Genomic DNA, 16,039 nt, shown 5'->3' on the forward strand with positions numbered 1-16,039 from the left:
GGCCAGCCTGGGGCTGAACAAAGAGCAGAGCCAGGGAGCATGAGAGGGCTGCAGGACCAGGCCAGGTGGTGGCTTTAGTTTTCATTAAAGGGTGGCGTCCAGCCTGCACCCAGGGTCCTAGGACACTCACAAGCTGTAGACCACGATGATTCCAGGAATTGCACCCTAGAAAAGTCTGTGTGAGCCCTTGGGCTGAACCCCGAAGGCATGAAGAACATAGCAGATAGGATCAAAGACAGGGCTGTGGGGTGGATGTCAGTCTGGTTGAAATAAAGCCTGTTAGCTGGGAGGTGCCTTTGCAGGGCTCCCAAAGGACACTTGGGCCCTGATGCTGTCAGTCACGGCTGCCTTGCTAAGGGGCTAGGCTGAGGGGCTGTTTCCAGCCCCCCAGCCAAACTGTTAGCCCCAGAGCCCCAAGGATCACACAGAAGCCAGCAAGTACTATCACAATCAATAAATTTATCAACCTTGGGCTGGGACTGATGTTCTGAGCAGGGTGGGTGGGGTGGGGTGGGAGAGGCTGGAGTAAAGTGACCACAAGGCCAAAGAGAAATAGGGGGAAAGGGGCATAAGAGGGGCAAGGGGATAACTACGTTGTCTTCCCTAGATCAATTTTCTTCTGGATAGCACGTGCTGAGTGGTAGATGAGCGAATCGATGAGTCCAGCCACTGGGGAGAGAGACAAGGGCTGGCACTGGCCCAAGTGGGCCCTAGGCTTGACCTCAGGAGCCTGCCACCTAACTGGCCAGGACACCATCTCCCTTTGGCCTTGAGGTGCCATGGCCCCCACTTCCCTCAACCAGAACCTGGGGGCCCAGGCTTTACACTCCCACCATGCTCCCACCGTGAGCTTCTCACCTGTAAACATGCCTCCGATGATCGCGCAGACGCCCGTCAGGAAGTGTGTGAAGGACCTGGCAGAGGAAGTAGGTGGAATTGGAGGGCATCCCACCCCTGCAGGCCCAGGCCTTCCCCTGCTCCCTCTCCCCACACTCACCTGTGCTTCTCGGTCAGCTTCACCATCATGGGTGAGAGCTCATAGAGCACAAAGACTCCAGGAAGGCCCTGGTCACCCATCAGTCCATTGGCAACCTTCTCATGTCTCGTCACAGAGAACTGATTTGTCCTCAGCACCTAGAGTGGGAGGGGAGCCTGTACCGGGGCCAAGTCTACACTTGGTTCCTAACCTCCCCCCTTAGCCCTATCCCTGTTCCTGCCCCTTGGCCTGTAGTGCCCCTGACTGTAAGGAGAAAGAAAATGAGGCTCCATATTGGTAAGCAACACTATGAGGCATGGGGACTGCCTCAGGCCCCTCCCCCAGACACATCCTAACTTGCTCTTCACTTCCTGGCACCTTACAGTTGGTCAAACCTGGCCATGTCGGGGGAAGTCTCAATTATCTAGGTCCCAGCTAAAACTGCAGCTGTGGGATAAGAAGCAACTTTCCAAGGCTGCACCAAGACTGGGACTGACTTCCTCTAGCCCTTAGTATGAAGACTTTGTGCCACAGGCCAGAGTAGAAAAGGGAATAGGGGGCCTGGGAAGGGTTATGCCTGTGGTCAGCCCAGCCTAGGGGAAACCACAGAGGGTCGGTGAGGCAGACAGACTCTGGAGGAATGGGGGCAAGTGGAGAGAGCAAGTGCTTTGCAAACTGACAGCCTGGGCTTGAACTCTGGCTATGAGACCCTGGCAAACCAGCTACCCTCTGAGTCTTGGTTTCCATCCACCATATGGGGATAAGAACAGCACTTGTCTTCCCAGATGGTTAAATGAACTAAATGAAGGAACTCACGTGCCTGTCACCAAACAGGAGACTGGTCTCTGAGCTTACCTCCCCGTCCACCTTCATGTACACTGTGGGCACCACCTTCACAAAGTACTGGAACATCATGGAGGCTGCAGGGAGAAGAGAGCACTGGGCACGGCTGCCAGGTAGGGCTTTGGTGGCCAGATGCTCTCAGTCCTGTCAGCCCGCTCCCGCCAGGCTGATACCTTGGAGTGCAGTGACGTTGGTACGGTCCAGGGGGTTCACGATTCCTGGGTAGTCCTCCCCAAACGACAGGTGCTGGATGTAGTGGGTCATGTTGATCTGTAAAAACACCAGGGCCTGGACCTCAGCTGGCAAAGCCTGATAGCAGCAGCAGCAGGGGTACCTGGCTCTGGGGAGTGCCATGCGTGGGATGGGGGTAGGGAATGGGGGGGCTATCTTGGTAAAGCTCTGGGCCCTCAAGGGAGAACCTACCCAAGATAGGTATGGCCTACTCTCACCTAGGAAGGAGACTTCTGCAGAGTCTCGTCTGCAAGTTCCTGGGGCTCCAGCTGACTAAGATCCCAGCCTCCCTCACACATCAGCACAGACTGGGCACTGACCCTGGGTGGCAGAATCTAGCCTGGCCTGAGTCCCAAGCCATGGAGGCCTAGGACTGCAGGGGTCCCAGCTCTCCTGACTTCCACTCCTATCCTGCCCCAATCTTTATCAACTCAGCCACTGGAGGGACCTTTAAAAAATGCAAATCTAATTATGTCACGACGCTGCTTAAAGTATGTCAGCAGCTTCCCACTGCTCTCAGGAGAAAGACCAAACTCCTCAGTATGGCCTGAGTCCTGTGTGGCCTGACTGCTGCTGACCTCTCCAGCCTCTATTCCTCTGCTCCCCTCTCCCCTAACTCCGGCCACACCTGCCCTCTCAGAAGTGCCTCTACCTGGGATGCCGTGTCCAACCTCATCCCCTGACACCAGCCTAGTTGATTTTTGCTCAGATCACTCCCAGCTACTCAACTCTCAGACTGGATCCTCTGTTGGACACGATTGTTCTATATCTGCTCATCCCATCCCAGGATGACCCTTCAGAGGAATGAAGGCAGCAACCAGGTCCCCCTACCCACCATGCACCCACCCCTCAGGGTTTCCAACTGGTACATACGTTGTCTAGGCCAAAGCTCTGCAAGTCATGTACTAGGAGAAAAGGTGAAAGGTGCCATTAGATGGAGCCGTCCCCAGCTTCCGTGCTCCCTCAGAGCCCTGGCTCTGGGCTCCACCCACCTCCCTTTGGAGTGGGGCCCACCTGGCTGTCCTACCCCTCATTCACCTCCAGCCTGGCACTTCCTGATTCTGGTTAAACATCTTTCAAGATACAGACCATAGGGGTCTTTAAGACACAGACTCTACTTTTTTCCTGACATATACAAAGGGAGCCTTTAATGGGCATAACCCCAGACCTTCACTCTCTCCAAGCCCAGCTTGCATCCCCAGAAACAAAATCCACGGACTTTGATCTCTTGTTAACTAGAAGTGATGACACATCAGTGAATCCCAGAGTGAGGTGGGACCTGAGAATTCTGCCCAAGTTCTTTCCCTCACTCCTCTACCCCCATCCTCAGAGCTCCCCAGAAGAAGTCCCATGAGTACCCTGTACTACCTGTTCCAGAACAAGTTCTTCCAGCCCTCTAACCCCAATCCATCCTGCTGCCAGGAACTCTACCCCATAGACATGTCACAGTGCTTTTTACAGTCACCTAGCAGCCAGGCTGAGAAGCTCCCCTCCCTGACCCATCCAATCCTCCCTCATCATGGAAGGGGACTACCCAGAACTGGGGGCTTAGCCTCTGGCAGGCAGGGCCACTTACTCTCCACAGCATGTACTGCAGCATGTGGGAGGGAAGGAAAAAGAAGTAAGGATGACAAAAGGATTCAGAGCTTCACAATAAGAACTACAGAGCAAGATATATGGCAGGAGGAGGGCTAGGGGCAGGGCTGTTACCGTCCAGACAGGCTAGCAGGGCAGAGCAGGGAGAAAGCTGGAACTACCTTTGGCCTGGCTCTGAGAAGACTTGCCACCTCAATTTCCCCACCTTTCTCCAGGCCTTCTGGCCACAGAGACCCCATGCTCTGGGGGGGCTAGAATCCTATCTCAGCAAGAGTCTGGCACCCCAAGGGAACCATTTCCTGGCTAGAGAAAATACAGTAGGGCTTGGGGGCAAAAATGGCCTAGAAGGAACAAAAAAGACCTAGAACCCAGAAAGCCACTTTCCTAGCTGTATGAACTTGCCCTTTCTGGGACAAGGCAAATCACTTGCCTTGTCTGAGAAAGGGCAAATCATTTGCCCTTTCTGGGACTTAGTATTCTCTTCTGTAAAGAGCTGTCCTGAGGATCTAAGATGGGAATGTACTTGGTAAATTTTATTATGTAAGGGCTCATCTATCCCACCATCCCCAAAATGGGATGCCAGAAACTAGCTTCCAGGCCCTCAGTTCAGCCAGATCTCTGCCTTGGGCAACTGTGGCTCTGTTGTGAACCCTCTTTAGGGCACAGAGCACCCCTGCCCTGGGATCTATGTCTCAGCTTACAGCCCCAGGCAGAGAGGCAGAGATGCTGCTGCCACGTCCACACTTCCACCTACTGAGTTCCTGCAAGTCCTGTGCAAGTAGCTGAGCGCTGATCACCTTCCACAATCCCATGAGGCCACCCTTCCTCAGGCCCCCTCCAGAGTGGAGAGGGGGCACCAAAGCTCTGCAGGGCCCTCCAGACCCACCTCCCCAACACAGCCTCACCCCCACAAACTGCCTTAAAGACAGTGGATTATCTCCAGCAGGCTAAATCCTGCCTCTCTGTCTCTTGGAGCAGCTCAAGCCTGCAGAGCCTCTCTCATGCCCCAGACCCATCGACACGAGGCTCTCTGTCAGTCCTCTAATATGACCGCAACTCCCACCCCCTCCCAAACCCCTCCTCTGGGACCTGTGTTTCTCAGTCATTGGCAAAACCCTGATATCTTCAACCGCTAAACATTCCCTCTGTTTCTTTCTTCAGCCACAAGTGCCTCTCCCTTGAGGGTGCTTCATTTCTCTTGCACTCCCTCAAACAGTGACCTTCTCTCCCACACCTTCCTCATCTTGGCCTACAGAGAAGTCCTCCTTGCTCCCATTGCCATGTCAGGATCACTTCCCGTCAATACTCCAGAAAAACCCATCCCTGGCCTTGAAGCTCATTTCATTCTACCACCAACTATCCATATTTGTTTTAATCATCTAGAGATCCATATAGACCCTCAAGCCGTCCTCCCACCCAATTCTAAAAGGGTTTAGCTACTGGCTCTGTCACTCCTACAAATCACCCCTGACCTAATTCCTGACAATTTCCATACCCATGTAAATGTTCTTGGCCTCCTACTTTCTGGACTTCTCTCCCCCCTGGTCTTATCCTGCACCACAGCCTACCCACACTCTGTTGATCATTCCCTAAACCTTATCATTAACAATAATTTCACCCCCTCCATAATTTCAATTTCAAGCATCCTATTCCCTACCAGCTTTCTGTCTCCAACTCATTCCCTCCAGTATCCTAAATCCAACACTTTTTTTTTTTTTAAATACTCTCAAGCCATTTATTTATTACAATGTTCTCTGCCAAGATTTCACATAGCTTAACATTCAATTCAGTCTTTCCATTTCTCTATTGAGGTCTCCACTTCAATGTGTTACATTAACACCTTCTCCAGCAATCAGCGTTTCCAGCAACCACATGGTGAGCCCCAGGGTCAGCCTCTTTGCTCCCTAGGTGAACCAACTAGATGTTAATACTGCTCTGCTACAAGGTAAAAGCTCCTAACTCATACCTAATGGAAAAGGAGTGAACCTTCTGCAAAGTGCACTTTTTATGAAGAGGTACTTTTTGCTTATGAAAAGAAACCAATGAGTCCTCTAAGAATAATAAAAGGGAGTATTTTACAGTTAAGCACATGATCTGGAGTGAAAATTTGGATGTTTTTCTGCTGGTCCAGGTTATGATGGGTCCCCTTCATCAGGTATCACAAAGCCTTCATCTGTGGCATTCAGAATATCCACAATCCTCTGCAATACAGGGTCATTTTCTCCCCTCATTCTCCTGACAAATCAATTCAATGTTCCTTAGTTTTCCAAAGTAGAAATCTCTTTCTCCAAGTCTTCCACAGTAAGTTTCAATACGCTGACCTGCTGCATCAATTCAGCTGCTACATCGTCCCCATTGCTCACACCAGGATTCTTTCTCACCACACCTGGACCAGCCTCAGGAGTGGCAGTAGTTCTCTGTGTTGAAATGGGCCTCTGTGGAGCTGCACTGCTAGAGCTGAGAGGTTTCTTTGGTTTGTTCAGAGCTGAAGCAACAAGGGAGGGAGCCACTGCCGTCTCCTGGCCTTGTCTGGCAGCCACAGGATCATAGTCTTTTCCATCATAGTTTGCATCAAAAAAACTTCTTGAACCACTGAACAAATTCAAAATTGTCCTGAAACTTTCCTTTTACTAATTTATCCACAGGAATTATTTTGTCAACACCCATTCTCTTAAAACCTGCTTATAGTATTTTGAAGTTCTGGATGTATTCATGTTCGCTTGGTATTCATGTTCTAATTTAGCTTGGAACTTCATCTTCTTCAAGGCAATGGAGCCAGGGAATAGCATGTCTGTAAACTGACAATAGGCAGCCCCTGAGCACAACTGTTCAATCTTTGTCAAATTCAACTGCAGAGACTCATTGATCCATGCCAGCCTGTCATGTCAATTTAAATTATCGCTGGTCACTGATGTTGACTATATGCTCACTGCCATCTTCGGCTCTCAGCAGGGTCATAACCACTGACTGTGCCCGGCTCCAGTTCTGTCTCCATCTCATTCCCAACACTTCTTTGAAACCACATTACGGACCAGGGACCCATTGAGCCTACTGTGCCCTCACTGGCTCCCGTGCCACCCACCCCTATCCTCTCTTTCCTCCTCAGCCAGCTTATATTGTGGTTCAGTAACCGAGGATCACTTCATCCCACACTTCTTTGATTCCCTTGTCCTTCTTTTCCTTTGTTGCAGGCACCAGGCAAAACCAATCTCTAGGTAATTCCAGGGCCTACCCTCAGCCCACTGGGAAAATCACAACTACGCTGGCTGGCTCACTGGGAATTCATGGTCACAACCCCAAGCAGGCCCTGAGAGCTGCCTGTGGGTATCTTCCAGTCCATTCACTCCTCTGCCCCAAGGTGACCACTATACCTTTTCCTCACTCCCAAATCTCCAACACCTCCTTCCTGGTACTAGGCTGATGATCTTGCTTCCTAAGTCACTGAGGGAACAGAAGCACTCAGAAAAGACTTTCCACATTCTTCTACCACTCCAGCTACAACCCTACTTGTATCTACAGTTTGCCTTCCCTCCTGTTCTAGTTTGCTACCTGCCAGAACGCAACACACCAGAGACATATTGGCTTTTAATAAAAGGGGATTTATCTCATTAGTTCTTCAGAGGAAAGGCAGTTAACTTTCAACTGAGGTTCTTTCTTATGTGGGAAGGCACAGAGCGATCTCTGCTGGCCTTCTCTCCAGGCCTCTGGGTTCCAAAAACTTTTCCTGGGGTGATTTCTTTCTGCATCTCCAAAGGCCTGGGCTGAGCTGCTAGTGCTGAGATGAGGTATGCTGAGCTGCTTGGGCTGTGCTATGTTGAGCTCTCTCATTTAAGCACCAGCCAATTAAGTCAAACGTCATTCACTGCAGCAGGCACACCTCCTAGCCCACTGCAGATGTAATCAGCAACAGATGAGGTTCACGTACCATTGGCTCATGTCCACAGCAACAGAACTAGGTGCCTTCACCTGGCCAAGTTGACAACTGAATCTAACTACCACACCTCCTATTGCTGTGTTTGCACTTTCCATGCATCTATGGCACTAGATTCTGACTTCTCTCTCCTCAAGACTTAGCTCTGGTAATTGTCCCTCTCATCTCTGGAGCATCACTTTTGCTCTCTTTATTAGATGATTTCTGATAGCATAGTAACACACTGTTAGATCACTCATCTTAGAAAAACCCTCCCTTGACGTCACTTTTCCCTCTAACTAGAGCTACTTTACTTGCTCCTGTCAAAGCAAAACTTACAGAGGGCGGATTGCACTCACTGCTCCAGATCTTCTACTCTCTCCTGAACCCATTTTACGGTGGTCCCCATTACTCCACCAAAACTGTTCTGTCAAGCTCACAAATGACTCCCATATTATATATCCAGGGGTCAGATCTTAGGCATTGTCTTACTTGAGCTCCTAGAAGCCTCTGGAATTTTTTATTTTTTATTTTTTAGCTTTTAAAAAGGAATTTAAGTTGCAAATTTACAGTTCTAAGGCCATGAAAATTCCAAATTAAGGCATCCATAAAAAGACACCTTAACTCCAAAGAAAGGGCCAGTGAAATTCAGGGTTTCTTTCCTGGCTGGCAGGGCAAATGGCGATTACATCTGCTAGCTTTCTCTCCAGGTTTCTTTATCTGGAACAGTTTGAGAAACTTTCATCCCCTTGGCTTCCTTGGTTTACATTCCTACCTCCCAGCATTTCTAACTGGTCTCCGCTGGTTCCTCCCACTGCCAAAGTCTCTACATGTTGGAAGCCCAGCACTCGGTCCTTCGAGCTCTTCTTTTATCCATCTCCCCTCACCTCCAGGGTGATGTTACGCAGCTCATGGCATTAAATGACTGATGACTCCAACATCTCCAGGCCAGACTTCTCCCCTGAACTCCAGACTTGAATATCCAACTACTTATTTGACCTTTTGGATGTCTAAAAGGACCCCCAAATCCTACTGATCTGAACAGGTCAAAAGCTGAATGCCTGTTTTATACTCCTCACCTCCAAATACCTAAACCTGTTCCTCTGAGTCATCCACTTCTCATTAAATGGCATCTCTATTCATCTCATTACTCAAGTCCAAAACTTTGAGGTCGAACATGATTCCCCTTTCCCTCACCACCCCCATCAGTTGGCAATTCCTCTCAGCTACACCTTCAAAATATATCTGGAACCCACTCACTTCTCATTACCTCTACCATTACTGTGGTCCGTGCCCCCACTCTCTTTTGCCTGGACTGATTACGGCAATAGCCTCCAGACTGACTGCTCTCATTCTGTCCTTTCTCCACAAAGCATTCAGAGCACTGCCACCTTTTAAAGATTAAGTCCGATTATGAACCACTTCTTCAGGGCCCTAGAGTGGCTTTCCCTCTTAGGCAGAGTAAAAGTCTAAGTCCCTCCAATTGCTTCCCAGGCCCCTTGCACGTGACATAGTTCCTGCTGCCTCTTCCACCTCATTTCTGACCTCTCTGCTCCAGCCACCATTTCTCGCTGTTGCTTAAACTTGCTAGGCACAGGCTCACCCGTGCACTTACTATTCTCCCTGCCTGGAGAACTTTCCCCTGGACATCCACAAGGTTGGCTCCTTCTTTCTTCAGGTCTTGCTCAAATATCACTCCATCAGTGCACCTTCCCCTGACCATCCTACGTGGCACACACACACACTTCACCCCAGTCTCTCACCTCCACCATCTTTATCTTGCCTTTATTGATCCATATTATTTATTAGCATCTGATAAATCATATATTTTAAATACTTGTCAATTTCTTTACTAGAATGTTCTGAGGACAGGGACTTTGTTCATTCCTATATCCTTAGCACCTAAACTAGCACCTAGCATATAGTAGGTGATTACTAAATTACTAGTGAATGCATGAATGAATAAATGAGAATAAATCTCATTTATTCATCCCAACAACTCTGTGAGGAAGGTACTAGTAGTATCATTATTCCCATTTTACAGAAGAAACTGAGTAGGGCTTAATACTTCTCAAATACGACATAGCTGGGAACAGCTGACACCGTGTCCCAGCCCAGTTCACTTCTCCCATAGCCTCACACACAGGTCAACTGATACTGGGGCTACCATTTAACAGTGGTACTAAAAACCAGGTCTTGTGCTAAGGGTTTCCAATGCACCATCCACCTCATTTAATCCACAAAACCACCCTATGGAATAAGTACTATCACGATCATTTTATAATGGAGGAAACAGAAGCCCAAAATGACTGTGAAATTTTCTTAGAGTCACACAGCCAGTAAAGGATGAAACTGGTATTTGAACCCAGGTAGTCTAGTTCTTCAGCCTGTGCTCTTAACTGAGATGGGAGTCTACTCTGGGCCAAAGACAAAAGAACATCAGGCAGGTGAAGGGTCACTGAGACTCCCCAAGAAGGTGTCTAGGGTCGATCTCTCCCTGGCTGATGCAGGATCACTTACCGTGCACATGGGACTGCTGGAAGCTCTTCCCAGGGGCAAAGTGGAAGTTTCCAGCCACCTGTTGGGAACATTCTTTCTCATTCTCCAATTGTGTCCTCCCTGCACCTCCTGAGGGCTGGGAGTAGGCCCTCAGTTTACTGCAGACCTCCCTCAACCCAACTCAGCCCACCTGGCCCCACCCTGCTTCGCTCCCTTCTATCACCTTGTTGACTTCCAAGAAGCCATACACCTGGCAACCTTCATTCTTCTGCTCCTGCATCTTCTGGCTGAAGCCCTCTCTCCGACACTGCTCAATCGTGTCTGGGTTCTTGAAGGCCCAGCCCCGGCGGCGATATGCCTCCCGCACATCCTCACAGGTGTTACAGCACCTGTAGGAGAGGCGGAGAGGGTGGGGTGTCAGAGGCAGGAAAACAGGGCTCATGCCTTGGGAAATAAAGCCCAAGCAGTTCTGCTTGCTAATAAATCCTCTGCTAGCCTCATCCCTGATAGCCAAATTTGCTCAAAGTTTCCCCAGAGGCAGTGGGACTGTTAAAATACACCTTCCAGGCCCTGAATTAGCCTCTCCAGGGTTGGACCTGGGAAACTGCTTTCTACATAATAGGAGTTGCCATATATTGAGGGCTTAATCTGTGCCGGGCCTTCTGACTCAGAGCCTTACATATATTATACAGATAATCCTTACTTGTCTTTTATGAGGAAGGTGTTATTATTATCATCCTCCGTACCACACAGGGGCTTGGTCCCAGGACACATGGGTGGAACTAACAAGACCACCCCTGAACCATTTCTCCAGGCTGAGGAGCTGGCCCCCATCAACCTTGCCCCTAGGTCCCCAATCCCCAGACAGGGCCTGGACACAGAGCCTCAGTTGCCTGTACCAGGATCAGTGACCAAGGCATCACCCAGACTAGATTTCTAGCCCAAATGCTGCCTCCCCCCACCCCCACAGTCACATCAAATCAAGGCTGGCTGATAGATAGCACCTGATGGGAACCCTTCTCTGTACCCCAAGCCCAGGCTCACTTGATGTCTTCTGTCTCAGCCCCATAGCAGCTCTCACAGCGATCAGGGTCCAGGGAGTCTGGGTCAAACACCTTTACCTCGACTTTCCCGAGCTCTAAGGAGAGGGGAGAGGCACTGACTTAGAGCAGATGCAGTGAAATCTGCCCACTCCAGTCCCTGCACTGGTCCTTTGGCCAGGGGCTTGGGAATAATAAAAGTCATATATAATAGCAGCTAAAATTGATACAGTGCATACAATGTGCCAGGCACCAAGCACTGCCAGACATACATTATTTCTTTTAACAAAAGTTAAGGTCAAAGAATAACAGTAAATACTAAAACTTTAGCTGGGTACCGATCACTCTACTTTATAAACATCATCTCATTTCATTCTCACAATGACTCTCTGAAGATGGGTATTATTTCCAATTTCCCTGAGAATATGTTGAGGCTTAAGAGATGAGAAGTGAGTTCCCAATGCAACACAGCAACACAGCAAGTGGCAGATTCCACCTCTGACCCCAGTGTATGCCTTTGAACACTTGGCTGTGGTGCTTCTCCCCAGACCTCTTCCTCTGTACCCAGCTCCCAGCCTCCCTCTGACACCACTCCCCTCATAATTCTTGGTGGTGTCACTAACCAACACTTGGACCTCTTATCCTTCTATATTCTTTTTATCTTGTCATACCATCTCAGCCACCCATTTCTATCCTCATACCTAGACTTTATCATTACTAGTAATAGCAAACCTTTCAAAATTCAATTTCAAGTACACCCCTCTTCAACTATTTATCTCTATTTCCAATTCAGTATCTCTGGGACCCAGAATGCACCAATTCTTTGACACCACTGACACTATCGCCGCTTCAGGTCCTCACTTCCCTCCTTGCCTTAAATTCCATGGTCCAACTGTTCTAATTATTCTCTTGCACAAATCCCACAACTCACTTGTTCCTCTCTCCCTTCATGGTACCTGCCTAGCAAAAACTAAACCCTAGTTAAATTCAAATCCTGTGCATATTTCTAGCCTTCATCTACCCTTAAGGCCAACCAGCTATCCTAGCCAGTTCATGCTCCCATTCTCTGGGATACCAATTTATACCTTCTCCTAACTCTTTAAGCCTCCCAAACCTTTTCTCTTTTCTTCACTGTTAGCTAATGATCTTGCTTTCAATTTTCACTGAGAAGAGAACTTCACTTGATCTCACCACCAAATCTACCACCCCATTCACATTCTCCTCTAGGTCTGACCCTATTTCTCATTTTCCTTTCAACAAGTCCCCCGGCCCCAAAAGATCATCTAAAACTGATGTCTGCACTTCTTTCTGCTCTTTGCTCAAATTTTCATCCCTAACAGTATCCTTAAGAGAAACTATTCTATTCAAACTACTTCACCTGTGACCCATGCATTGCCAATTATAAGGGTCACCTCCCACTCCTCCTCTTAATGGTAATTAGTAACTTTCGACACAGATGTTCACTCTCTCTCTTTGAAACTCTTTCTCTACTTGACCTCTGGGGCACCTCTTGTCCTCTCCTGCCTTGTGGCTAATACCTCTCAGAAAATGGATCCTCATTTTCTGACTTGTAAGTGCTGGAGTGGCCCAGAGTACAGTCCCTAGACTTCTCTACCTACATTCACTCCCTAGGTTTCCCCACTTGGCCTGATGGCTTTAAAGACCATCTATATTGCTGATGACTTCTAAATTTATTTCTCCAGCCCTACTCCTCTAAATTCCAAACCAAGTTAGTACATCCAATTGCTTCCTTAAAATCACTAGGGGAAAAAATAAGCATCCCCAACTTAACATGCCTCAGACCAGGTATCTCCTCCAATCCTGATGTTCCTCTGTGGGAGCCATCCTTCAAGATGTCTCAAATGGCCTCCACCTTCTGGCATTCACACCCCTGTGGAGTCCCTTCCCATAGGAATAAGGCTGACCTGGGAAACCAATAACAGTGCAGAAATGATGGTGTGCAACTTCTGCAATTAGGTCATAAAGGAAGTTGTGGTTCCTACCTTGCTCTCTCTTGGATCATTTACACAGGGCAAGCCAGCTGCCACCTCATGAGGACACTCAAGCAGCCCTACTGAGGGCCTCATGGGGTGAAGCACTGAGGTGTCCTGCCAACAGCCAAATGAGTGCACCCTCTTAGAAATGGATCCTCCGACCAGAGTCAAGCCTTCAGATGACAGCAATGCCATGAGACAGCTTGAACACAGCCTCACGAGAAACACTGAGCCAGAACCAACCAAACAAGCAACTCATAAATTCCTGACCCACAGAAACTATGAAAAAAATGTTTGTTGTTTTAAGTCACTAACTTTTAGGATAATCTGTTACACAGCAATGGTTTTGGAACATTCTTCCATTATGTCCCACCTTCACCCCCCCAAAAAACCTTCTCCTTTGGTCATCCCCATATCAAGTCATTCATTATCTCAGGCTAAAAGCTCTGGAATCATGTTTGACTCTATTCTCTACACCCCCTACATCCAATACTGCAGAAAATTTTGTTGGTCCTCAAAGTGTTCAACATATATTGTTAAAAGAATGATTGATAAAGCTCCTCACCAGAGCAATCCCTAGATTTTGAAAACTCCTAGTTTTCAAATTAGGTTGGGAGAGGGTTTTGCTATGATGGGAAATTGAGTTAACGGAGCCACTGGGAGGCAACCTAGAGAGAGGAAAGGAGCTAAATGTCAGCATCCACTCTGTACCAGGCATTTTATATATAATGCCTTATTTGATCCTAAATTCCATGTTGTGGCTACTACTGTTTTTATCACCATTTTATAACTGAGGCTCAGATTACAACAGATAAAGCTAGACAAGCACTCAGGCAGTTTGACTCTAGAGCCTAAACTCTTTGAGTCTCCTTACATTCCAAAGGGGAAGAGCATTAAGGACTGAATTTGGCCAGGGGGCTAAGGAAGCAAAGACTTAGGGAGGCTTGGGTGTATCTGGAGGAGTTCCACCAAGGCAACAGCACAAAGGGTCATTCCAAACTTCTGTTATTCAACTCACAACAGGCAGGGATTGGGGACCTCTGAGAATGAGGGCTGAATTTCAGTGCTCTCTAATTGAATACATGGGGGACCCTAGAAAAGCCTCTTGACCTTTCTGGGTCTTAGTTGCTTCACGGAGCCCATGTGCCAGGAAGTAGAGCTTGGGCATATCCAGTTCTGGGATTGAAGCCCTGGCCCCCTCCCCTGGTTACCATGCCGCTCTGCCTCTGAGCTCACGGGGATGCCATCCTTGTCCAGCCGTTGCTTGAACAGGTTGTGTTCCACATCAAGCTGCTGCTCCCCAGCCACATCCATGGCATCGATGCTCAGATCTGGAAGCAGGAAGTCGGGCTAAGGTACTGAGATCCTAGGGACAATGGTATCTGGGTTTTGGAGTGGAAAGGGCTGCTGGGTCTGACTTGGGGCAGGACTGGATCTGTGGGAGGAGGTTTGTTCCGGGGTCCAGTCCATAATTAAGGCAGGAGGTGTGAATCTGGATGCCCACTCGAGAACCCTGGGGCTAGCAATGCCACCCATGGTAAGGTACTCACAGGCACAAGGCATGTGCGGAAAAAACACATCGATGTTGATCTTCAGTTTATCCCCCCGCGACTTGTCCACATAGAGTTCAGGATGCACCTGGGGCAGCGATAGCTCAGCAAGGATGGGCCCTAAGCCTCTCCCACCTTCACAGGCCCCACCGCTAGAATGCTGAGCCCCGCCCAGGTACAGGACCCCGCCCCCTTACCTCTGTGGTGAGGTAATACTGCAGCTCGGACAGGAACAACAACAACATGAGAAGGCCACTGACAATGGTCACTGCAAGACGAGGGGCAAGGGTCAGGATTTTGCTTCTGTTCCGCTCCCTCAGCCCCGGGCAGGCCACAGGCGCCCGGGACAAGCTCTAGGGTCCCCCCATCTCCGCGACCCCGGCCCCTCCGCGGCCTACCCGTGGCGCCCCCGCAGGTCTTGACCCGGAAGTCCTCCAGAGTCTTGGGGTAGGCATCGAACTGCTTCAGCTTCCCCAGCGCCTCCATGGGGACCGGCCGGAAAAGGGATGCGAGCCGGCCCGCCCCTGCAGCCTCCCGCTTCCGCCGGAGCCGGGGCCACGCCCCCTCCCTTTCTGCACGCAGGCGCAGCAGTACGCACGCTCGGCCCTGCCTCCTCACTCGCGGTGTCACTCCGACCGCCCCGCCCACCAGGGTTTGCCACGCCCCTACGGGCCAGCTGCGTGGTCTTGACAGAACTCGGGAGGGGCTCTGTGGTCAGGGGATCCTTTGTGAACCGCGGTTCCTGAAGGAGGTCTCTGCTGCGTAGAAGCAGAAATAGCAGTTTGTGTGCCAGAAACTGCCCCGGGTGTTTCACATCGGACTCTTGAAACTTCTTGGGACGAACTAGAACAGTAGTTTTCAAAGCGTGGCCCCCAGACCAGGAACATCATTATCACCTGGGAAGTGGTTAGGTATGGAAAGGATCTGGCACCACCGAGAGATGGACTGAATCAGAAACGCTGGGAGTGGCACTCAGATGATTCTGATACACCTAAAGTAGAATCACCAACCTAGAATGTTGATGTGACTTTTATCTCCATTTTCTGCGGCCTGGAGAAGCTAAATAACCTGCCCAAGATAACAGCCAAATAAATGGCCAAGCCTGATTCTGATGAGGAATCCCATTTAAGGATATAAAAGCACCAGGTGGCTGGGTTGTGATTACAACCTACAATATTGTTTCTATCCCTTCCGTTCACATTTTTATTTTAAAACGCACCAAGTCATAAGGATATATGCATGGGATTGTCACTAAACAATCTCCCTGAACCATCCTGAATGCCTAGCAATAGGGAATGATTGAATAAAGCATAGCCCTTCCATTCAATGGAATATTATGCAGGCTTTCAAAAGAATGTGGTAGATTTACTTTTGAAGATATATCAAGAATAAATTGTGAT

General features: G+C 49.1%; 1 protein-coding gene and 1 pseudogene across 1 annotated transcript; both read right to left on the reverse strand.

Moving 5' to 3' along the window:
- Positions 1-439: 439 nt before the first annotated feature.
- Positions 440-15,216, reverse strand: ERGIC3 (ERGIC and golgi 3). Its single transcript, XM_077170257.1, has 13 exons — positions 15,038-15,216; positions 14,837-14,907; positions 14,640-14,727; positions 14,301-14,420; positions 11,100-11,193; positions 10,279-10,444; positions 10,077-10,134; positions 2,924-2,955; positions 1,993-2,089; positions 1,832-1,896; positions 998-1,134; positions 859-914; positions 440-669 (listed from the first exon to the last, which is right to left on the reverse strand). The coding sequence occupies exons 1-13, from the start codon at positions 15,123-15,125 to the stop codon at positions 590-592; spliced, it is 1,152 nt and encodes a 383-aa protein (XP_077026372.1). The 5' UTR covers positions 15,126-15,216; the 3' UTR covers positions 440-589.
- Positions 5,160-10,067, reverse strand: LOC143691593 (microtubule-associated protein RP/EB family member 1 pseudogene; annotated as a pseudogene).
- Positions 15,217-16,039: the final 823 nt, after the last annotated feature.

The sequence above is a fragment of the Tamandua tetradactyla genome, chromosome 1, assembly GCF_023851605.1.
Source record: "Tamandua tetradactyla isolate mTamTet1 chromosome 1, mTamTet1.pri, whole genome shotgun sequence".
NCBI lineage: Eukaryota > Metazoa > Chordata > Mammalia > Pilosa > Myrmecophagidae > Tamandua > Tamandua tetradactyla.

Bases quoted from the DNA above. Each gene is read 5' to 3' on its own strand.
- ERGIC3 (XM_077170257.1), bottom strand. From the start codon at position 15,125: ATGGAGGCGCTGGGGAAGCTGAAGCAGTTCGATGCCTACCCCAAGACT. The intron at 10,445-11,099 runs GTGAGCCTGGGC...CCTCTCCTACAG, and splicing joins GCTGAGACAGAAGACATCAA to GTGCTGTAACACCTGTGAGG. The intron at 1,135-1,831 runs GTAAGCTCAGAG...CTCCCACTCTAG, and splicing joins ACATGAAGGTGGACGGGGAG to GTGCTGAGGACAAATCAGTT.